This window comes from Oryctolagus cuniculus, chromosome 20 (genome assembly GCF_964237555.1).
Source record: "Oryctolagus cuniculus chromosome 20, mOryCun1.1, whole genome shotgun sequence".
Classification (NCBI taxonomy): domain Eukaryota; kingdom Metazoa; phylum Chordata; class Mammalia; order Lagomorpha; family Leporidae; genus Oryctolagus; species Oryctolagus cuniculus.
Window position 1 is genome coordinate 13,459,027 of NC_091451.1, and position 22,922 is coordinate 13,481,948.

The following is a 22,922-nucleotide window of genomic DNA, read 5'->3' on the forward strand; positions in this document are numbered from 1 at the left end:
AAGCCAGCACAACCCAGCTGTCCCAGCCTCCCCCATGGTGTGAAGTGGGGGCGGGGGACGGGGTGGCCGCGGGCTCGCTCCTCGGCAGTAACTGCGCCTGGCTTTGGCAGACTCCCCACTCTGGAGGCATCCCACGCTGTGCTACACCAGACAAGGGCTGGCCGCCTCCCTCACCACCCTGCCCTCCGAGGCCCTGCAGACCGAGGCCCTCAAGCTCTTCAAGGTAAAGTGGGAGAGTGGCCCACGCCCCCCGGCTGGCAGCAGCCTCGCTGTGTATCCTGACTCTGCCTGCAGGGGCCGAGGGTGCCCCAGTGAGACTCGGGTGGAGGAGACGCACGCAGTGAGGGGCAGCCCACAGCGGGCTCTGGAGAGGGTGGGAAGGAGAGTCCCGCAGGGAGCCTCGAGTGTCGTCCTCCCGCTGGCGGGTGTGGGGCACCTCTGTCTGGGAGCTCCCCTCCTCCCTGGGTAACAGCAGGGGAGGCCAGGTCCGTGTTGCTCTGGACACAGAAATTCTGACCTATTTCAGAATGTTCTTTGTACCCATCTGAATTTTCTATTTTTTATTTAAAAAAATTTGCTTATGGCCAGCGTCATGGCTCAATAGGCTAATTCTCCGCCTTGTGGTGCCGGCACACCAGGTTCTAGTCCCGGTCGGGGCGCCGGATTCTGTCCCGGTTGCCCCTCTTCCAGGCCAGCTCTCTGCTGTGGCCCAGGAGGGCAGTGGAGGATGGCCCAAGTGCTTGGGCCCTGCACCCGCATGGGAGACCAGGATAAGTACCTGGCTCCTGCCTTCAGATCAGCGTGCTGGCCGTGGCGGCCACTGGGGGGTGAACCAATGGAAAAAGGAAGACCTTTCTCTCTGTCTCTCTCACTGTCCACTCTGCCTGTCCAAAAAAAAATTTTTTTGCTTATGTAAGCATGCTTATGTCTTGCTTATGTAATGGAACCATTTAAAGAAGGGAAGAGTCTATCCCAAAGGGGCCATTTGCAGCAAGCACAGGTGCTCCCCAGCACGAAGAGTGCTGGCTCTCTGAGGGGGCTGTCTGCCCGTGAACTTGAGTCCCAGGGTAACGGCCTCCTCTGTCCACCCCTCTCGGAGCAAGAGACCCCATTCCTCTGTGAGGACAACAGCAAGGGGTGTGGGGCTGCCCATGCCCACTGGTGCCCTCCTGCCAGTCTTGCCAGCTCTTCATCAACGTGCCCGTGGAAGCTGCCTCGGTGGACTACCACGTGTCCCTGGCCCAGACGGCGCTGCAGGTGTGCCTCGTTCACCCCGAGCTTCAGAGCGAGATCTACTGCCAGCTCATGAAGCAGACCAGCTGCCGCCCCCCTCAGAAGTACTCCCGCATGCAGGTGCGCATCCCCCGGGCACGACAGTGGCAAGGGCTGCCCGGGAGGCGCCTGGGCTGTGGTGCTCTGAGCCTCGCCAGTGGGCAGCCTCTGTGTCCCGGGCTGCCCCAGTGCACAGTGAGAATGTGCATTTTCCATCCTGGAGAAGCCTGACCGAGGTGGCCTTCCCAGAACCCATGAGAGTCGGGTGGAAGGCTGGGGGCACGCGGAACTGATGCTCACTCCCGCTTCATGCCCTGGCAGTGCTGGCAGCTCCTGGCTCTGTGTGCCCCCCTCTTCCTGCCTCAGCATCACTTCCTGTGGTACGTCAAGCAGCAGCTGCAGCGCCACGCAGACCCCCGGTGAGTGAGCACCGTTCCCCTGCCGCGCCCGCACTACAGCAGGGACGGGGCGGGGCCGGCCTGTGGCACAGCAGGCTCGGCTGCCACCTGCAACGCTGGGGTCCCCCATCAGTGCACCAGTCTCGGTCCCAGCTGCCTCGCTTCCGATCCAGCTTCCTGCTGAGGCATCTGGAAAGGCAATAGAAGGTGACCCAAGTATTGGGCCCTGCTGCCCACCTGGGAGACGAGGGTGGAGTTTCTGGCTTCAGCGTGGCCCAGCCTTGTGGCCATCTGGGGAGTGAACTAGTAGGTGGAAGAACGCTGTCTTTCTGTCTCCATCTGACTTTCAAGTAAATAACTAAACCACTGGAGAACAAAGAGGGGCCAGGGAGACCAGCACAGAGCAGACGTCTGCTCGGGGTGCAGAGATTTCCCCCAGTGGTGTGCACGGTAGGGCACGTGGAGATGGGGCATGCCTACCATGTGTCCATGGGTGTTTTGTGGGCCCCTCGGGTGAAGCCACGTTGTCCCAGAGTATCCCCAAATATTCGTTCTGTTGTCACGTTCTGGCTTCTGGAAGAAAATGATCCAGGTCATGAAGCTGCCGCATACGGGTCCTGCGTGGCCAGTTAACACCCGCGGAGCAGAGGCTTCGGGGCTTTGCTCACGGCCTGTCCCAGCTAGTTTTCTTCTAGCTAAGTCTGGGTGGAGACCTCAGTGCCTTGGTAGAGACTCCAACATACCGCTCTTCCTGCCCTGTGTCTTCAGGAGTGAAACTGGCCAGTATGCCACCTACTGCCAGCGGGCAGTGGAGCGGACCCTGCAGACCGGGGAGCGAGAGGCCAGGCCGTCGCGCATGGAGGTGGTGTCCATCCTGCTGCGGAACCCCTTCCACCACTCCCTGCCCTTCAGCATCCCCGTGCACCTGGCCAACGGGACTTACCAGGTGAGGGCCGGGTGCACCCCCTTAGAAGTGATGGGTTCTTCACAGGCAAACCAGCAAAAGCGACGGGCCTGGGTTCTGGGCCGGGGAACGGGGTGGTTGGAAGAAGAGAGCTTGACGCAAGCGTGTCGCTGCTGGGTGCCCTGGAAGTGGCTCTTTAGAACCCACTGCGTGAACAGGAAAGCAGTGACAGTGACCATGGCAGGGCCCCCGCAGACTGACCGCAAAGGAGGAACCAAGCCTAAGTCCGATCCAGGGCGGGCAGGCTCAGGCTCCTTGCGTGCTGGCCCTCGGCGTGAGCGTCCGGAAACCAGCTTGCTTCGTCCTCTCCCAGTCGCCTCCGCTCCTGCCTGAGCTAAGGGCCCTCCACGGCCCTGTGGGCTGCTCGGGAAGCCGGCCTGGGTCAGAACGTCTGTCTCCCCGCCAGGTGGTCGGCTTCGACGGCTCCTCCACCGTGGACGAGTTCCTGCAGCGGCTGAACCAGGAGATGGGCATGCGGAGGCCGTCGCACTCTGGCTTCGCCCTCTTCACGGACGATCCTTCCGGCAGGGACCTGGAGCACTGCCTGCAGGGGAGTGTCAAGGTGACGGCCTCCCCGCCGGGCGCAGAGAACCACTTGGGGGGTGGGGACAGAGCCCGACGGGCAGGCGCCCGGCTGTGCAGCATCCCGTGTGGCACTGAGCCCAAGGTGCTCCCTGGGCCAGGACTTCTGTGCCGTCCGAAGCTGCTGTGTGCTCTCGGCTTAGGAGACGAGCTCTCCGTGGCCCTGCCTCCCCCGAATGGCTCTGTAGCTCCCAGGGCAAAAGTAAGCCCCTTTCAGCTCCCCAAGTATGGACAGGCAGACCCCACCGAGCCTGCCGCCCGTCACGTCCGCCTGCTCCCCAGCGGAAACTGTAAGCCTAGATCCATGGGCGTGGCGCTGTACACGGCCCCTCCCCTCTGCCCTGCCAGGCCCGTGCTTACAGATGCAATTTAAGGAAGTGGGTCTTTATGGTTCGCCAAATGTAAAGGCCTTGACCGGGATGTAAGGCTGATCTGGGAGCTGGTGCCGTGGAGGGTGCCGAGTGTTGGTGGGGAGGTTCTGGCGGGTGTATTTGCATCATCTGCCTTCTTTCCTGCAATGGGACAAAGCCGCCTTCTATAGTCTTCCTTGCCTGGAAAAACCACGCCCCTTGTCTTCTGAGTGCCGGGGGCATCTGTCAGGCTCTGCTGCATGGCAGCCCGTATGTGCGTCTGCTGAAGCAGAAACTGGCGGTCAGCGGGATGGAAACAGAGCCCCGCGAGCGGCCGTGGTTCCTGACTGGGGCTGCCCCCCTCGCCAGTGGCAGCCGCCTTCCTCGCTTTGCTGCTCCCCTGCCCAGGGCTCCCGCCCCCTGTCTGTCTGCAGGCACCCAGGTGGGATCCTGGAAGCCTGAGGCTCTGTCAGGAAGCGCACAGGCCAGCCCTGCTCTCCCACTCGCTCCTCTCACGAGGAACTTTTCCTTTGCCTCTCCAAGATCTGCGACGCCATCTCCAAGTGGGAACAAGCGCTGAAGGAGCTGCACCCCGGAAAGACGGAGGGGGGAACGCGTGTGGTGAAGCTGATGTACAAGAACAGGTCCTGAGCACTCGGGGTTGGGGGGGGGGGGACAGGCATGGGAGGCTGCTTCTAGGTGCAGTCCACCTGCCTGGATGGACGGTCTCCCCTGCGGGCTGAGGGGCCCACAGATACCTGCTGCACGCTGGTCACAGGAGGGGCCCAGGCTGGCCGTGCTCCTGAGCCCCACGCACTCCTGGGCAGCTCGGACCTCGTCTGACTTCCATGTGCTCTGCATGGCCGCACATGTGCACACACCTGCCAAGGAGACACGCTGTGTGTTACCTTGGGAACACACGAACCGCGCGTGCCACCTTATGAGAAGGAAACCGGGAATGAGCACCAGATACTTATGGCTGAGTCAACAGCTCAGATTCCAGGGAAAAATGAGAGGTCTTCAAGAGTTTATGGAAAAGTGTGTATTATAAAAAAAAAAAAAAAAACTATGTTTGCATTTCAGAGCTTTTTTCCACCAAAAAAAAAAAAAAAAAAAACCTTATCTTTTAATTCCATTTTCCACAAGCTTTTTAAAGTACCCTGGTAGGAAGTAGACACCTTGACTTTCTATCCATTAGGACAGAAAATTCCATCCCGGTGTATCTAGGCAAGCAGTGTCCATTCGTCTTGGATCTGCACGCCTGCAGTGCCCTGATGGGCTGATCCAAGCACCCGCTTCCCCGCAGCAGATGGGGCAGTCCCGTGGTGTGCGCAGAATCAGCCCGGGAGCTTCGCGGCCCGTGTCGCTGTCACCCTGTGTCCCAGCAGGAGCGGCAGGAAACAGGCTCTCGCGCATGATCCGATTGCTGCTTGTGTACATCGGGAAGCAGAGCCGTCATCCGGGTTCATGTCCCGTGGGGGTCCTCACCGCCCCGCTCCTCCCTGCAGGCTGTACTTTCGGAGTCAGGTCAAGGGGGAGACGGAACGAGAGCGGCTGCTGCTCGCCTCCCAGACCAGCGGCGAGATCGTGGCCGGGAGGTTTCCTGTCAACAAGGAATTGGCTCTGGAGATGGCTGCCCTGATGGCCCAGGTGAGGAGGCGGGAGGTCAGGACCGCCTCTGGGGACTGAGTCCCTGTGGGGAGTGCGCCTCCCAGGCTCAGACGGGCAGTTCTGCAGAACCCATGGTGCCCAGGAGAGGGCGGTGTTGCTCCTTAACCCTGCGGGGCTCCTCACCCACTGCAGACAGTGCACACCACACGGAGTGCTGAACCTTGAATCCAAGCGCGCAGTTTGTGCTAGCCACCTTCTGCTGCGAGAGCTTAGCCACACACCTTAGGAAGCTCTGCATACTGAAAACAGACTTCCCTGCCCGCCCACAGGGTTGTCCTAAGTATGATAGTTGGGTAGTGTGTCGCATGTCTCTGTTAAGCTGTATAAACCACCCAGCATCACACGTGGAATTAGGAAGGGGCACACACATGCAGCCTGTGCCGCACCATCTGTTGCCCCTGGGAGGCCATGTTGTCACAGGTACCTTCGAAGTGCCTCTATAGGAGTCTGGATCGGCGTGCTGCAGCCAGGGAGCTAACACTAGGCCTTCTCCCGTACAAACACCAATACGTATCACCTGTCGCAGCCCCGTGCTAAGAAGCCGTGTCATCCAGGCACTTCTCATCCCCAGTTGACAGACAGGGAAACCGACACTTGGAGTGTAACTCCGTCAGGAGCACAGAGCTGGGATTTGAGCCACGGGTTTGCCTCCAAAGGCCACGCTGGGAACACTGCTGTCCACCAGGATCGCCAGCATCCTTCCTCCTGGGCCCCTGTTTTGGGGTTAGAACCCAGGATCACCAGTGTCTCCCTCACCTGTCACTGGCTTTGGATGAGGCCCTTGACCTCAGCTGTGACGGGCAGGTTGGTCTAGACAATCCCTGGTACCCCAGGCCTGGCCAGTTGTCTGGTGTCTGTGAAACCTGAGGTAAGGGGTCTCTTCACAAGCATTTCCCATGTCCATTCGAAGCCCACCAGTGAGGTGGCTTATTGCAGACCACCGGCACCGTCCACTGGTGACTCCTGACCGCTCTCCTCATTGCTTCTGCCGCAGGTGGAGTATGGAGACCTGGAGAAGCCCGTCCTGCTGGGTCCCGGGGGCACACCCCCGGGCAAAGCTCAGCATCTCCTCCAGCAAGTCCTGGACAGGTTCTACCCACGGCGCTACAGACATGGGGCCCCCCCTGAACAGCTCAGGTAGGGGGACTGCAGGGCCTTTTGGGGAGGCCTCAGACCTGCCGTGGACACACGCAGGCCCTCCACTGGCACCTTTCTCTCCACCTGCCCACACCAGGCACCTGGCAGATATGCTGACCACAAAGTGGGCAGCCTTGCAAGGCTGTTCCGCTCCTGAGTGCATCCGCATCTACCTGACTGTGGCCCGGAAATGGCCTTTCTTTGGTGCTAAGCTCTTTGCTGCTCAGGTAAGTGCCTGTGGGAGAGGGGCTCACATCCCCCACCCCATGTCCAGTTTGTCAACACTGTAGCTCCTGGCTTCACCACAGTAACCACAAGGGGTCGCTGTCCCCGCTGTGTCTGACCCGTTTTCCTCAGTCAGTCTGTAGCTCCCGCCTCCACCACAGCAACCACCAGGGGTCGCTGCCCTACTGTGTCTGACCTCCAGATGTCCATGGTGCAGAGCAGAGTCGTGATTCATTGCTCATATTGACTTCTGTTAGCCCTGAAAGGAGAAGTAGGAACAACTAACTAATTTACACACAAAGATCCAGCCTTATACATTCCTCTCAAGATTAGTGCTTTAGGCCGGCGCCGTGGCTCAATAGGCTAATCCTATGCCTGCGGCGCCGGCACACTGGGTTCTAGTCCCGGTTGGGGCTCCAGATTCTGTCCTGGTTGCTCCTCTTCCAGGCCAGCTCTCTGCTGTGGCCCAGGAGTGCAGTGGAGGATGGCCCAAGTGCTTGGGCCCTGCATCCCATGGGAGACCAGGAGGAAGCACCTGGCTTCTGGCTTCGGATCGGCGCAGTGCGCCAGCCGTAGTGGCCATTTCAGGGGTGAACCAACGGAAGGAAGACCTTTCTCTCTCTCTCTAACTCTGCCTGTCAAAAAAAAAAAAAAAAAGATTAGTGCTTTATTTATTTTTAAAGATAGAACAATGTATAACCTAAAAAATGTGAGCACATTTCCACAGTGTTGGGGAAAAGTTCATTTCACTTCTGCATGAAGGCCACGTGGCAAGTGCTCATGTGAGCTGGAACTTTTCCTTATGGGCATGTGGAGTGCATGAACTTTATAACCACAGGCGTCATCCTGTGCTCAAGCAGGATCAAGACCTGTTCTACTGAAGCGACAGATCAGAAAATGGACATTCTCTCATACACCCAAAAAATGGTGGTTAGGCTCCTATTGTCTGGTGGTAGCTGAGGTTATAATGGGTGAGTGGTTCGATCCTTGCCTTCTGGAAGCTTCCCATCAGGTTGGGGAGATAGAGGTTGGGGAGAGTGCTTCAGAAAGTTCATGGAAGGAGCTGGTGCTGTGGTGCAGCGGTTCAAGTCCCAGCTGCTCCACTCTGGTCTTCCCACTGCTGCACATGGGAAGGCAACAGAAGATGGCCCAAGTCCTTGGGCCCCTGCACCTGTGTGGGAGACCTGGAAGAAACTCCTGGCTCCAGCTGTTGTGGCCAATTGGGGAGTGAACCAAAGGATGGAAGATATTCTCTCTGTCTGTCTTTCCCCCCCTCTCTCTCCCTCTCTCTTTCCCTCTGCCTTTCCTCTCTCTATGTAACTCTTTCAAATAAAGAAATAAATCTTTAAAAAAAAAAAAAGTTCATGGAAAAGTTGGGCATTTGGCCTAGTTAAGATGCCTGTGTCCCATATCAGTCCTTGGGCTTGACACCTGCCCCAGCCCCTGACTCCAGCTTCCTGCTAATACAGACCTTGGGAAGCAGCAATGGTGCAGGCAGTTGGGTTTCTGCCATCCACATGGGACTGAGTTTCCAGCTCTTAGCCTTGGCCAGACCCAGTAGATATGGGTCTTTGGGAGTGGGAGTTCTAATAAATATATAAAACTTTGGAATGTTCATGAAAAATATAATTAAAAGTGTTTATTTTGGTGGAAAAAATTTTTGAAACCCATTTGTAGTTTTTTTTTTTTTTAATAAAGATTTATTTGTTTATCTGAAAGGCAGTGTTACAGAGAGAAAGAGGAAAATCTTCCATCCACTGGCTCACTCCCTAGATGGCCACAATGGCTGGGACTGGACCAGGAGGAAGCCAGGAGCCTCAGGAGCTTCTGCTGTGCTTCCCACGTGGGTAGCAGGGGCCCAAGCATTTGGGACATCCTCTGTTCCTTTTTCCAGGCCATTAAGGGGGAGCTGGATTGGAAGTGGAAGGGATGCCAGCGGCACAGGGCATCACAGGCAGTAGCAGCTTTACCCACTGTGCCACAACACTGGCCCCCATTTATAGTTTCTTCATAATACATATTTCCATGGATTTTTTTAAGTTTTTTTTTTTTTTTGAAAGGCAGATTTAGAGATCTTCCATCTGCTGGTTCACTCTCCAAATGGCTGCAGTGGCCAAGGCTGGGCCAGGCCAAAGCCAGAAGCCTGGAACTCCATCTGGGTCTGCAGTGTGGGTAACGGGCCCAAGCACCTTGGCCATCCTCTGCTGCTTTCCCAGCTGCATTAGCAGGGAGCTGGATTGGAAGTGGAACAGTTGGGACTTGAACCGGCGCTCATGGGATGCTCATGGGATGCAGGCAGTGGCTTAACCCACTGTGCCACATTGCAGCCCCTCCATGAATTTTTTGAAGACCCCCTCATATGCATGGATTTCAAAAAAAAAATTTGTACCAACATAAACATCTTTTAATTGCACTTGACACGCATTTTAAAGTACCTTCATGCATGTTCTGCCCTGCCTTCCCTTCTTATAGAAATTGTTTTATAAGCTGTCACAGGCAATGCAGGGACAGTACAGGGGTATTATAAAGACATGTAACTGGTCTCACTTGGTCTGGGTGTTGGGAAAAGCTTCTAGAATAGGTAATGTGTCCGTCTCTCTCCCCAGCCTTTTGAATAGGAAAAAGACGTGGATTCTCCTACTGCAACCATAGCAGAGAAAATTAGTTACTGCAGGGAATGCCTGCCCTGTCGTCCCTGTCTCACTGCTGGGACCCAAAGTCCTTAAGTGTGCATTCTTGCTTTCCCATGTAGTCTCTAGGAAATTGGCTGTAACAAGATGTGCTTCAGCCAGGAGAAGCCGTGGGTGGAATTCAGCCCAGAGCAGTCAGCCTGTTCCTCATGCCCGCAGCAGCAGCCGGGCTGGCCTCTGTTCTGAGCTCCCGGTCCAGCTTCTGTGGCAGGATGGGTGCTGGGTACACCGAGGCTGAGCCCCCCGACCCCTGGGGTGGATGATAGGTGGCCAGAGCCCCCAGGCCGAGTGCTCCTGCCACAAGCAGCCTTGTGTATTTCCAATGCTGTACAAATGTCATTGTGTTCCCCAAGATGAGGGCTCGCTGCCTCAGGTCCCTGCACACGCCTTCTTCCTCAGAAAGCTCTTCAGAGCTCAGGATCTCTCGGCATGACTGGTGGCGTTTTCTGTTTCCCCAGCCTGCCCAGCTGTCTTCCAAGGAGGAGAGCCCTCTGGTCTGGATCGCTGTGAACGAGGATGGCGTCAGCATCCTGGACCACAGCACCATGGTAAGGACGGGTGGCTGGCTGCCTCTGCCCCTGCACCTGAGCACTGCCCGCTCTCTGGACTCCAAGGGCCCTACCCCAGCCCGCCCAAGCCCTGCTGCCCTCCCTCTGGACAAGCTCCTCGACCTGCAACACGCAGACCTCCGAGTGAGGACCACTGTGGGTTCTCCCTCCTGGTTGAGGGAGCCTGTGCCTAGAAGAGACGGTGCTGGCTCCTTGCTAGGAGACAGGTGGGAAACTGCCCCGAACTCACTGGCTCCTCTCCACAGCAAGTGCACGTCACTTACCCCTACACTGCAGTGACAACCTTTGGTGGCTGCAAAGATGACTTCATGCTTGTGATTAGATCCATTCCAGACCAGAGCTCTGGGAAAGGTCACATTGAGAAGTTGACCTTCCGGATGGCTGCTCCCAAGGTGGGTCTGCCGGCTGCTTAACCATTTTACTCTGCTCGCGGGTGGTGGGTGGGGCTTTGGATGGTGCTGACAAGGGCCCTGCCCCCCTCGTTTGTGGCCTTGTCTGTAACCAGTACTCCAGAGGGCTCAGGCAGAGTTCCCTCTGTGTCACCGCTGAGCTGGTAGGGAGAGGGGCGAGTGGGGAGGAGGGAACTGGTGCAGATACTGCACCGTCTTTCCTTTGCTTCTGAATTCAAGCCCCTGCACGTGCAGACCCGAGCTTGGCGCCCACTTGCTCTCCTCCTTGCAGCAGGCCCAGGGCAGGGTAGCTTCCTCTTCAAGGTGCCTGGGTTCTGCTGCGCCAGCACTGGCCAGACGGGCTCCACACTGTCCCTTTCTTTGTGGCCCCAAAGACAGCAAAATGGCCTTTGCTTTTAGGGCTCTGTACAGGAAATGGTGACCAGCAAAATAACAAAGCTCAGAAACCGAAGTTCTGATTTCTTGTTCTCTTCTGAGAGTAACTAGAAACTTGTTCTCCACTTTTATTAACTTGTTTTTGTAACCATTTAAAAATTTTCTGTTTATGAATTTTATGTAAAAGGCAGAGACAGCATTCTGCCATCGACTGGTTCATCCCCCAAATACCTGCAACAGGTGGGGAAAAGCCACACTGAAGCCAGCATCCCAGAACTTCTGTACGGGTGGCAGGGAGCCAACTACCTGAGCCCACACATTAGCAAGAAGCTGGAATCTGGGGCGAGCCAGGGCTTGAGTCATGCCGTGGGATGCAGGAACCCCACTCAGTGTCTCCACTGCTCTGCCAACACCTGTCCCTGTGCTCCACTTTATCTGGAGAGAGGAAGCTGGTTCATTCCCTGGATGCTGCAATGGATGGGGCTGGGCCAGGTTGGAGCCATGCGTCTGGAACTCTATGTGGGTCTCCCACGTGCACACTCGAGCCACCTTCTGCATTAGCAGAGAGCTGGATCACTGGTGTCCTGATGTGGGGTACCAGTGTCGCAAGTGGCAGCTTAACCCATTGCACCACACCACCCCCCTCTCTACTTTTAATTCTGAAGTTTGTCAGACCTCCTCCCTGTAGTGCCCCCTTCGCCAGAGGCAAGGCTGTGCAGATCTCTTCCCCAGGAAGGCCCCTGCCTTGCTGTGAGGGAATGTGGTTCTCTTTACCTGAGGAGGGCTCTGTGTAGCTCGGAGGGCCTCCAAACAGGTGTCCAGTTCACTGGGCCTCTGTACCTCACAGGAACGGTCCCTTTGGGCTTTGTTCTTGGTTGGCTATTTTAGACAGGAAGATTATGCACCTTGTAAGTGAAAGCCCAAATTCGAGCCCAGGTTGGTTTACCTCCTTCGTTCTGCTCTCTCCTTAGATTGCAGAAGCTACCTTCATCATGGCCAGCTACATGAACCATCACTCTACAACTGTGTGCCCCCCCACAGATCCCCCTGCCATCCACCAGCCCTGGGACCTGGATGGACGACAGCTCTTTGCCTCTGTTCCCTGCGCCACCAAGGGGCCAACGTTGCTGTGACTGTTTCTCCTGCCTCCTCCCCACCACCACTGGTGCCTCTGGAATTGGAGATGTGTGTCCTGGGGTGCGATACTACTGTGATGGGTCTCACGCCCGGCCTCACTTTGTTCTGTGACCCGTGTATCTCGTGTTTGAGAAGCCTTTACTCTAGGTGCCTTACTTGTCTCAGAGCCCAGCTTTTAAAAATGCAGACCCAGTGTAAGAACCAGTTAACCTTTTATTCCCCACGAGAATACTAACTCTGTATGCTGCCTGAATAGAGACCTCGACAGGCCGGTGCACCATTAGCCAGGCCTCAGTGCCGACGTCAGGGCAGCTGGTATTTCTCATGCAGGTGGTCGTTACGTAGGGGTTTATACTTGAAGTTTTCTCAACATCCCTGAACAGAACAGGACTAAAACTCTGATTTACCTGAACTGACAAAAGCCTGGAACTCACTAAAACTGGACTTTCTTTCCCACGTGGGAAAGGGCTAGCAGGGCTGGAAAGAAAAGCACTCCCTCTCCCTCTTTCCTGGAGTACAGGCCGCACTACTCCACTCAGAGGGAAGCGCCTCTCCCTGGCCCCGCACTGTCCCCAGTGCCACACGGCCAGAGCGAGGGCAGGGGCCGGCAAGCCTGGCCTCATTTAACAGCTGCACCGGGCTCAGTGCTGCAGGATGAGGTGGTCAGTTTCCTGCCCTTCTTTTGCTGCTCTGTGAGGCTACTGGACACACAGACTCACTGCGCTCAGGGGCCTCGAGACTTCCGGTGAACTTGCACTGGGAATTAGTTTCCGGGCAAGGGCGTGTGCGTGTGCGTGGTACCTGCACATGAGCATCAGGTGAGGAAGCCAAGTTGCTTTCACCTTTTCCCTTCCTTTTTTTTTTTGACAGAGTGGACAGAGAGAGAGACAGAGAGAAAGGTCTTCCTTTGCCGTTGGTTCACCCTCCAATAGACGCCACGGCTGGCGCGCTGCGGCCGGCGCACCGCGCTGATCCGATGGCAGGAGCCAGGTGCTTCTCCTGGTCTCCCAGGGGGTGCAGGGCGCAAGCACTTGGGCCATCCTCCACTGCACTCCCTGGCCACAGCAGAGAGCTGGCCTGGAAGAGGGGCAACCGGGACAGAATCCGGCGCCCCGACCGGGACTAGAACCTGGTGTGCTGGCACTGCAAGGCGGAGGATTAGCCTCTTGAGCCGCAGCGCCGGCTAACCTTTTCCCTTCCTGACTACACTGTGACCTGAGTGCAGAGAAGATAGTCTTTGTTTACACCCTCCCTGACAGAGGAAAAGAAAACGAGAGTTCATGCTCAGATTTTCCAGCATCGGAGAAACAGTTTTGTTTCCAAGCCCTAAGACAGCCTTAGCACTTGTCAGTATGGTGTTGGAAACTGTATAGGTTTGGCAGTAGCACCCAAGATCCACGCCTTTAGCCCCAGCAGTGTGTGTGTGTGTGTGTGTGTGTGTCTGTGACACTGGCTGGAAGTTGCTTCCGTGAACGCCTCCGCTGCTCAAAGCTCCCTTCTCACCCACACACTGACCAGGCAGATGGAAAAAGAAACGCGCCACTCTGACTCTTGTACATGACCCTGACTTTGCAAGACGGGTGGTTTTAAGGCCATCTTTGTTCCCATCTTCCCCTCTCAGGATTTGGGGATCTAGCTGGACATCTCTACCTCGCACAAGGCACATGTTCCACTGGCTCCCAGATAACCCCCTCCCCCAAAGCCAGATAAAAGGCGACGGTTCTGATTTTATAGTATCTTGAGTGTCTCTTAGGCCAGTAAGGATAATGTTGTATACCCATGGAGTTTCAAAACCAGGTTTCCAAAGACGGGGCAAACATAAATGAGGCAGTGCTCATACTGAACTTGGGGGTCAAACTATTTCTCCCACCCTCTGCTTACCGCCCTTCAGGAGACACTGCCTTGGAAACAGAGGCTTCGACTGTTTGCTTATTTATCCAACTTTGACGCAAGGATTCCACGTCTGGAAACCAGAGTCACATTTCCGTCTTGCCTTTGTCTCACCTCTCTTGGCAAAAGCAGCTTTCACAATGGTAAAAAGTGCTGAGTAACAGAAAAGTATTAATGTGCTTGACACCCATGACTGAAATGCCAGGATCATGTCTGTCAATAAAAAGCAGCTGTCTGTGACCCAGGCGATTGTGAATGTTTTGAACAAAGCTGTTTATTAAGAAAATCACGAGGTAACTCGGCCCAGAACACAGGAGCCAGGTGACAGAGGTTCCTGTTGGAGGACATTGCTTCCTGCTCCCCCATGCCCGAGGGTCTTGGCTTTTTCCCCCTTAACTTCATACAGGGACTGTTATGAAACTAGAAACTATACCTCTCTCAAGAGATCTGATGTCAGCATCCCGTTGTCTTCACAAATCTCAACACAAAGTAAGACTGAATGTGCTTAGGAATTTCACAAAGTGCTCTTTCCTGGAACTGCTTTTGCCATAGCACGTCGGAGTTAAGATCTCCCCTGAGCTGGTAAAGCAGGCAGCGCCTCACCAGGGGAGCACTACGAAACACAGATACCCGAGCGGAGTTTGCAGTCACTTGCTCTACAGCGAGCGATCCACTGCATCCACACTGTTTCCGTGGGCTGTGTCCACTTGATGCTTTGAGGACAGAAAACACAGTAGCCGACCTGGCTTAGGAGTCTGCCCGTGGAAGACAAAGTGGCCTTCTCAACGCTGGGACTCACGGGCCTGTGGCTGTGGCTTTCTGGTGTGCCAGGATCTCCTGGCAGCTCCTGTACACCTCAATCAAGCAGTCGAGCCGAGGTTTGGCGCTCTGAAATCCAAGGGGAGAAATGCACAGTGAAAACGGCCCTGCATGCCAAGCGGTGGCCACCTGCGTGCTGACCGGTGTCCTCTGCCCTTCAGCCAGCACAGTGTCAGCTCAGAGACAGGAGTGCAGGCCTTGGAGAGTCAGGCCAGCTGGGGTCCCAACTAGGCCCTCAGCCCTACCTGCAAACTACAGATTAAAAGACAGCTTTTTAAGCTAATGTCATGACCTCCATCTTAACAAGCAAGCAGCCATAGTAACAGGGATGGACCCTCGAGAAATGTCATAAGTTGTGAAGTAGTTCTGAGACAAGAAGTGCAGTTTTACATGTCACTATTGAAAAATATTTTACACAGTGAAATAAAACAAAAACCACAGAATGGGAAAAACAATGTGGAGAGTGTGTGTAGTAAAAGTTTGCTGCCCAGTATACAGAAAGAATTGTTACAGGGGTACAAGGATAATACAAGTAAATGCATCATTTGAAGAGAAAAATTCAAGGCCAGCATCATGATGCAGCAGGTAAAGCCCATGATGCTGGTATTCCCGATGGGCACTGCTAGTTCAGGTTCCAGCTGCTCCACTTCTGATCCAGTTCCCTGCTAAGGGCTTGAGAAAGCAGAAAATGGCCCAACCACTTGGGTCCCTGCACCCTCGCGGGAGGCCCAGATGAATCTGACTTCAGCCTGGCTCGGTCCTAGTGGTTATGGCCATCTGGGAAGTGAACCAGCAGATGGACGATGTCTCTTTTTTTTTTTTTTTTTTCCTGTCTCAGTCTCTGTAGCTCTTTCAAATATACAAATAAGTCTTCTAAAAAGATATAAATTTATTAACTTTACAATGCCTTTCCTACTAACTGTAAATCCAGTATTAGCCAAGATAGTAGAAAAACAAGGACATTCTTAGCAAAAGTATGCTGAAGTTGTCCAGTCTCACATGTGAAAAATTTATAAAGCTATTTGTTAGCTGTAACAAAGTAATTTTGAGCCATAATGCAAAAGAATTTTTTTAGTCTTAAATCATCTGTGAGAAAGAAAGGACAATAAGGTGAGGTTAACTATAAATGCCTACTGTGATTATAATCATGTGTTTTTTAATAAAAACAAAAAACTAATCTGGACATGATGTTAAAAGCCCAGTCACAGGAGTGAGCACTTGGCATAGGGGTCAAGATGCCACTTGAGACATCAGCATCCTGGCTCTGCTTTCAATTCTAGCCTCCTGCTCATGTGCACCCTGGGAGGCAGCAGGTGATGGCTCAAGTACTTGGGTCCCTGCCACCCACATCGGAGACCCTGATTGAATTCTGGGCTCTTGGTCTCAGCATGACTTTTAGCCCTGGCTGTTGCAGGCATTAGGGGAATGAACCAGTGGATGGACGCGCTCTGTTTCTTCCTGCTCTTCAAGTGCAACAGATAAACCTTGTGGGGGGGGGAAAGCTAGCAATAGTATAGCTAGATAAACTGATATTTTAACATAATGGAATGAAATATTATTTAAAATAGTATAATGGCCTTTGTGGAAAATATGCACATTAAATGATTTAAAAAACCACAAAATAGCATATAATTATACATGTGGAACAATAACATCAATGTAAAACTATATGTTGGTCGACAGCAAATTACTGTTTTGTTGTAGGCAGAGTTGTTATATATTTTTTCGCTAAAATGTGGATTCATAATATTTTTGAGAGCTTATATTTGCCTCAGAGAGGAACTTCTAAAATAACTAAAAATCTTAATGTGCACTAAAAATAACTGTCCGGCATCTTACATGCTCTGACCACAGAGATTTCCACCTCTACTGAAGAAAAGTCGCAGTGGAAAAGCAGAAAGAACAGGTGGAGGGTTGCACTGGGGGAAGGGAAGGGGCTCTGTGCTCACCTGGAAAACAGGCACTACTTGGGACACCCCCTGCGGCTCCACCGGGTCCTTCAGTAAAATGCAGAGGTAGTAAATCACCTTCTGCTGCAAGACAACAGACAGCTGACAGAGGTCTGGGGGAGACGCACTGGTGCCCCTTTTCTTCCACGGAAGCCTCAAAACCTCACACGCTTCTCTCGAAATAGGCCTGCACTCAATAGCTCTTGAAGTGGGGGATAAGTATATGTTCATTCTTTAGATAAAAAATGGCAAACCCACAAACTAAAAATGATTCTGAAGTTGGGCTACAAGGTACAGCTGAAATGCTGACTCCCTCCCCATGAAAATCTCTCTCTTAAAAACAAGAGGACTCATCTTTTCAACATAAGTTTCACTTTTCTGGTTTACTTGTTTATTTGAGAGGCTGGCCAAAAAGGAAACTGGAACAAAGAACTAGAACAGAGGGTCCCCAAGTTTAATCCTGGGACATACCCAATATTTTAGGGAGTTAAGATTTAGTTTAAGGGCCGGTGCCGTGGCTCACTTTGGTTAATTCTCCGCCTGCAGTACTGGCATCCCATATGGGCACTGGCTAGTCCTGGTTGTTCTTCTTCTAGTCCAGCTCTCTGCTGTGGCCTGGGAGGGAAATGGAGGATGGTCCAAGTGCTTGGGTGCCTATACCCGCATGGGAGACCAGGAAGAAGCACCTGGCTCCTGGCTCCTGGCTTCGGATCGGTGTAGCTCCAGCCGTGGCGGCCATTTGGGGAGTGAACAGAACCAACAGAAGGAAGACCTTTCTCCCTCCCTCCCTCTCTCCCTCCCTCCCTCTCTCTCCCTCCCTCTCTCTCTCTCTCTCTCTCTCACTGTATAACTCTGTCAAATAAAAAAATAAAAGTTAAAAAAAAAAAGACTTAGTTTAGATCTAGGGTCAACCATGGGCTGGGGACGCCCGAAGGAGCCTGGACACCTAAATACTCACCATGTAAATAGCCTCATTGATGACAATATCCTTGACCTTGCTCATCTCTATGAAGGTGGTGCTTTCTTTGCCTGAAGCATAGGATGAGGTCATCTGGATGCCAAGGGAATCGATGATTAACAGAGTCTCCTGATCGATCTTCACAAAATGAAGATAACCGAGCAAGCCTACGAGGGTGATGAAGATGGCGGCAGAGAGGACCATGCTGTTCTGAAGACAGAGCCAGACACAGGCATATGATTACCAAGCAGGCCCGTGCCGCGGCTCAATAGGCTAATCCTCCACCTGTAGCGCCGGCACACCGGGTTCTGGTCCCGGACGGGGCTCCGGATTCTGTCCCGGTTGCCCCTCTTCCAGGCCAGCTCTCTGCTGTGGCCTGGGAGTGCAGTGGAGGATGGCCCAAGTGCTTGGGCCCTGCACCCCATGGGAGACCAGGAGAAGTACCTGGCTCCTGCCTTCGGATCAGCACAGTGCACTGGCTGCAGCGCGCTGGCCATTAGAGGGTGAACCAACGGCAAAAGGAAGACCTTTCTCTCTGTCTCTCTCTCACTGTCCACTCTGCCTGTCCAAAAAAAAAAAAAAAAAAAAAAAAAGATTACCAAACAGTCTTGGCATATACTCGTATTTGTGCTGTACAGCAAGTCAGCTCTAGGCAAGGCGGGAGAAAAGCCTTTGTTCTGTGCGCTGGGCTCTGAAGTGCCACAAAGTGACCCAGAGCAATAGATCCACAGGATAAGAAAATAGGTCTGGAGAGAAACTCCACGAGCCGAACTTCCACCGTCACACCAGTTCAGACATGGTCTTCCAAAACTGCAACATAAACACCCGGGTCTTCTCCTCTCTCTCTCAGCAGAATGTATAGTACAGAATCATAGCCTGGACAAGTGCAAAGGGTTTACAACGAGCAGATACTATTCTTACCTGATACACAGCCATCTACTCTTCCTAACAGAACCAGTCGCCACTGGTTCCCACTCCTGCCAACGACTGGTTTAGAAACTGGCATGTGGGGCCAGCGCTGTGGCACAGTGGGTTAACGCCCTGGCCTGAAGCACCAGCATCCCATATGGGTGCCGGTTCGAGACCTGGCTGTTCCATTTCCTGTCCAGCTCTCTGCTATGGCCCAGGAAAGCAGTAGAAGATGGCCCAGGTCATTAAGTGCCTGCACCCATGTGGGAGACCCAGAAGAAGCTCCTGACTCCTGGCTTTGGATCAGCACAGCTCTGGCCATTGCGGACATCTGGGGAGTGAACCATCGGATGGAAGACCTCTCTCTCTCTTTCTCTTTTTCTGTGTCTCTGTCTCTCCTCTCTCTGTTTAACTCTTTCAAATAAATAAATAAAAATCTTAAAAAAAAAAAAAAAACTGACATGTGACACAACCCTGGCCAATGAAACGTGAGGGGAAGTCTGCTTGGCACAGCAAACTTAGTCCACCTTACAAAGAGACCCAAGGGAGAGAAGTTTCCCTCACTGTGAGGTTTAGATGTTTGGAACTATTGCCCTGGCCAGACCAAGTGGAGAGCCATGCTGAGGACAGAGAACACTGAGAGGGTATAGGGGAAAAATCATTGATGACGTGTAATTAAAGAAATTCAGTAATTCTGCCACACATCCCCAGAGGGCAGGGAGTGTGTTACTATTCTTTATACTGGCAAGATGCTCCTCTAAGCCATCAACTCTGTCTGTTGGGCCTTCCCTGCCCAGATGTAGCAAGAACCTTGGCTCTCACTAGATCTTGGTGTCAGATTACCCTGGCCTGCCTTCAGCAAGAACCCTGTCCACCCTGGCCTGCCTTCAGCAAGAACCCTGTCCACCCTGGCCTGCCTTCAGCAAGAATCCTGTCCAGTCCTTTCAGCTAGAATCCCACCTTGTCCTCTAAGGCACTGTAACCGCATTAAGTTTCCAGCCTCCTATCAATTAATTCAAGGCTTTTGGGTTTAAACTTACTGGTTTTAGGGCTTTGGGTAAATTATCGCTCTTCCCGAGTCTTGTTTTCTTCTAAGTTGAAGTAAGGAGTTCAGTAAGGAAGCTGGCCCTCAGTGGGCCTTACAAACATCCGTCCTCTCTTCCTCACTTGATCACATACTAGCCGGGACCCAGGCTAGTATTGAACTTTAACTATATCAAAAACTTGGGGGAGGTACTGTCAACTTAACCATCATTTTAACTGACTTATGAACAAACTTTTAGATACAATTTGATACAAAGCTGGGCAGTCTTAATTCTGTGTACTTTTTTTATTAATTTTTAAAAATTTATTGCAGGGGCTAGCACTGTGGCATGGTGGGTTAAACCGCCGCCTGCAGTGCCAGCATCCCATATGGGCACTGATTCGAGTCCTGGCTGCTCCAATTCTGATCCAGCTCCCTGCTGATGGCCTGGGAAAGCAGCAGAAGATGGCTCAGGTGCTTGGGCCACTGCCACCTGACAGGAGACCTGGAGAAAGCTCTTGGCTCCTGGCTTCAGCCTGGCCCAATGCTGGCCATTGAGGCCATCTAAAGAGTGAACCAGCAAACAGAAGATCTTTCCCTTTCTCTTTCTCTCTCTCTGTCTCTCTATGTCATGTCTCCCCCCGCTCTCTCTCAAATAAATAAATAAATCTTTAAAAAATTTTATTTTATTTCAGAGGCACAGAAGAGAGGGAAAGGGAGAAGAGGAGAGAGAATGAGAGATACTGGTTCCCACCTGATGGTTCACTTCCCAAATGCCCAGGACACTCTGGACAGGGCAGGAGGGACTGGATTCAGGTTTCCCACATGGGTGGCAGGGACCCAAGTACTCAGCCACCATTGTGACATCTTCCAGGGAGTGAATTAGCAGAGAGACAGAATCAAGAGCCAGGCCTGAGACTTGAGCCCCGGTACTTCCATATGGGATGTGAGCAGACCACGTGGTGCCTTCACTGCTGTGCCAAACGCCTGCCTCAATTCTGCGTTTCTGTGTGAAACTACCATGCTCTGAAATATGCTTTGATAGGAAAAAAAAAAAAAAAAAATGGAGGTAGCAATGGAAACAAAATCCAAATTACAGAAATAAACAGGCTTGCAGTACTTTGCCCTGGTCAGATCACTGCTGAAATAATATACGCAGTTCAGAGCCTGCAACTGGAATTCACCCTGCAAACGTCAAGCAGGATGCTCCTCTGGATCCGAGGGCCGAGTGCATTTCACTCCACTCTGTGAAGCTGGCATGGCAGATACTAACTCCACTCCAGAGAAGTGAAAACGGAGCCTCGATGAGTCTGGAGATTGGGCATAGACAGCACGCACACAGGGCAGGCACTGTGGAGCCACGCGTGAAAGTGTCCTAGCATCCCCCATCAGAGCGCCTGCTCAGTCCACTTCAGAGCCGGCTCCCTGCTGAGCGCCTGGGAGGCACTGGACGGGCCCAAGTACTTGAGTCCATGCCTCCCACGTGGAATGGCCCAGTCTGGGCTGTTGCGGGCATTTGGGGAGTGGACTAGCAGATTGAAGATCTCTGCCTCTCTCCCATCTCTCTGCCTCTTGAACAATAAATCTAAAAAAAGCAAGCATGCACGTCTCAAGTTTAATAATTCTTTAGAACTTGAAATTGGAGGGAGGCGCTGGGAGGAGGAAGGGTTAAACTGCGTTGAAACACAAGAGCTTAGGAAGAACTACAATACTCCATTCACAACAGATGCACGCGTGCTTTGGGGACAATGACGCAAGGTGTCAGCAGTGACACCTCTGACCTGACGGATGAGAGCCTTGCACAGGCTGCACGGTTCTTGCAGCTCTCGGAACTTAATCGCCAAGGACACGCACCACACAGGGCACGTGCGAGGTAAAGTTCCAAGCTTTGGGACCCACAGCGACCTGTGGGAGGGAGCAGGGACCCCAACACAAGGTTCACTACACGCTAGGCGCAGAGCCAGCGAGTTCCCGCCCTACGACCCCCTAGGAGGGTCAGACCACAGGCCCGAGCTCCAGCAGAGCCCCCCAGAGACCCTTTCAAAGCCGATCCCAGCTTCCGAGCGGCCGAGCCGCCGTTACCTCGCAGAGGGTGAAGAGCCCGTAGGCCGCCAGCCACACGGAGCAGGTGACAGCCGTGAGCGAGCGCAACGAGAGCCGGGGACAGCTGAGGCAGAACTCCCGGCAGGACGGCGAGTAGTAGCGGCGCTGCAGGGCCAGGCGGCCGCCACAGATATCCGAGAAGCTCTGCTCGTCCTCCATGACGCGACCGCCGGGACCCGGGCAGTCTCGCTGCGCTAGTCCGCCCGCAAGTCCGCAGCGTCCCGACAGAGCCAGGCCCACTTCCGGGAACCCGGTCGCCAGGCCACGCCCCCAAGCTCTGCGCAGCCGCAGTCGTGCGTCGGCCTCGGTGCAGAGCTCCCTGAGGTCGTAAACTGCGAATGCCGGCTCGGCCTGCGTTCCGTGCTTGGTTCCTTCAAGAGACTCTTAGGGAGCGAATTTGGCGGGCAGAAGGGGTGAAGGGCCACGCTGTTTTTGGGGGGGCCCTGGGGGAGGGGTTTGCCAATAAAGAGGACCAGGAAAACCAAAGCCGCTGAGACCGGAACGAGTGGGGCCGAGAGTTGGAAATCGGGGAGGAAGTCAGGGGTCAGATCTAGAAGGTTCTTGTAGGGTCTGGCATAGGGTTGGGTTTCGCTGCCTGGGAGTTCTCTCCCGCAGACAGCCGCCTGGAGCAGTAACAGGGCGGAAGGTCCCGGTAACAGCGTTCCAGAGCAATAGCACCAGCGGCCTGTGGGCGCCCGCGTTGCCCGGGACGGGGCACAGGAGGGGCTCGGGGGCTGTTAGATCGGCTTTGTTGCTTCAGCCCCGTGGCAGCGCCTGTGCCTGGTCCTTCTGTGTGTAAGAGATTCGTGGCAGCTTTCAGTCTCTGCTAAAAGGTTCAATTTGTCCATCTTCCTGCTCCTAATGGATTTTCTAGAAGCATTTGTTTTTCCCATTTCATCTTTTGGGCCCTGAATCGGATCACATGATATACCCCCCCTTTATTGGTATATGCCATTTAATATGTTTTTTTAAATATAAAAGTCATAGGTGCTTGTTCTAGGAAATTTGAAAAATACAGATCCGTTTTTAACCACCTGTATTTCCACCTCTTAGAAATAAACAGTTAATGTTTTGGAGAAACATTTTATTCTGTAGTTTCTTAACTTAAACTTCATGAATAGAATCTGAGTTTTGTCTTTGGTTTTTTTAACGTGTTCTTTTTAAAAAAAAATATTGATATTCATTATTTATCTGAAAGGGAGAGAAACAGAGAGAACTATCTTCTATCCGCTGGTTCACCTCTCAATTGCCTGTTAACAGCCAGGGTTGAGCCAGGCTGAAGCCAGGAGCCAGGAACTCAGTCTGGGTCTCCCACATGGGTGGCAGGAACCTCACTGTCTGAGTCATCACTGCTGCCTTCCAAAGTCGCATTGGTACTTAGATATGAGTTGTAGGCATCCCAAGCATCTTCTTAGCTACAGAGCTAAATCCCTACCCCTCCATTCACTTCCAGTTGAAATTCAACATTTCTTTGGATTCTGAATTAAACT

The 22,922-nt window shown here is 53.3% G+C and overlaps 2 protein-coding genes across 8 annotated transcripts in view; one reads left to right on the top strand and one right to left on the bottom strand.

The window, feature by feature from the left end:
* The window catches only part of PLEKHH1 (pleckstrin homology, MyTH4 and FERM domain containing H1), a 56,382-nt gene extending 42,472 nt beyond the window's left edge, over window positions 1-13,910 (top strand). For both annotated transcript variants that reach the window (XM_008271834.4, XM_051826353.2), the window contains 12 exons: window positions 111-223; window positions 1,177-1,353; window positions 1,594-1,691; window positions 2,439-2,616; window positions 3,041-3,196; window positions 4,110-4,210; window positions 5,075-5,216; window positions 6,232-6,374; window positions 6,472-6,601; window positions 9,748-9,837; window positions 10,104-10,250; window positions 11,615-13,910. In XM_008271834.4, the coding sequence (XP_008270056.3) occupies window positions 111-223; window positions 1,177-1,353; window positions 1,594-1,691; window positions 2,439-2,616; window positions 3,041-3,196; window positions 4,110-4,210; window positions 5,075-5,216; window positions 6,232-6,374; window positions 6,472-6,601; window positions 9,748-9,837; window positions 10,104-10,250; window positions 11,615-11,776 (1,637 nt within the window). In that variant the 3' untranslated portion in view covers window positions 11,777-13,910. The remainder of the gene's footprint in view (window positions 1-110; window positions 224-1,176; window positions 1,354-1,593; window positions 1,692-2,438; window positions 2,617-3,040; window positions 3,197-4,109; window positions 4,211-5,074; window positions 5,217-6,231; window positions 6,375-6,471; window positions 6,602-9,747; window positions 9,838-10,103; window positions 10,251-11,614) is intronic.
* PIGH (phosphatidylinositol glycan anchor biosynthesis class H) lies at window positions 4,594-21,983 on the bottom strand. Of its 6 annotated transcripts, none has more exons than XM_017349393.3 (4): window positions 21,412-21,689; window positions 17,397-17,606; window positions 11,418-11,522; window positions 4,594-6,858 (listed from the first exon to the last, which is right to left on the bottom strand). In XM_017349393.3, exons 1-4 carry the CDS (start codon window positions 21,589-21,591, stop codon window positions 6,853-6,855), a joined length of 501 nt encoding a protein of 166 aa, XP_017204882.1. In that variant the 5' UTR covers window positions 21,592-21,689; the 3' UTR covers window positions 4,594-6,852. The 6 variants fall into 6 exon arrangements, with proteins under 6 accessions (XP_017204882.1, XP_051682314.1, XP_002719610.1 ...); XM_002719564.5 differs by lacking the exons at window positions 4,594-6,858; window positions 11,418-11,522 and adding exons at window positions 13,920-14,558; window positions 16,439-16,522 and having other exon boundaries at window positions 21,412-21,983; XM_008271837.4 differs by lacking the exons at window positions 4,594-6,858; window positions 11,418-11,522 and adding exons at window positions 13,920-14,558; window positions 16,439-16,519 and having other exon boundaries at window positions 21,412-21,696.
* Between the last annotated feature and the right edge of the window lie 939 nt (window positions 21,984-22,922).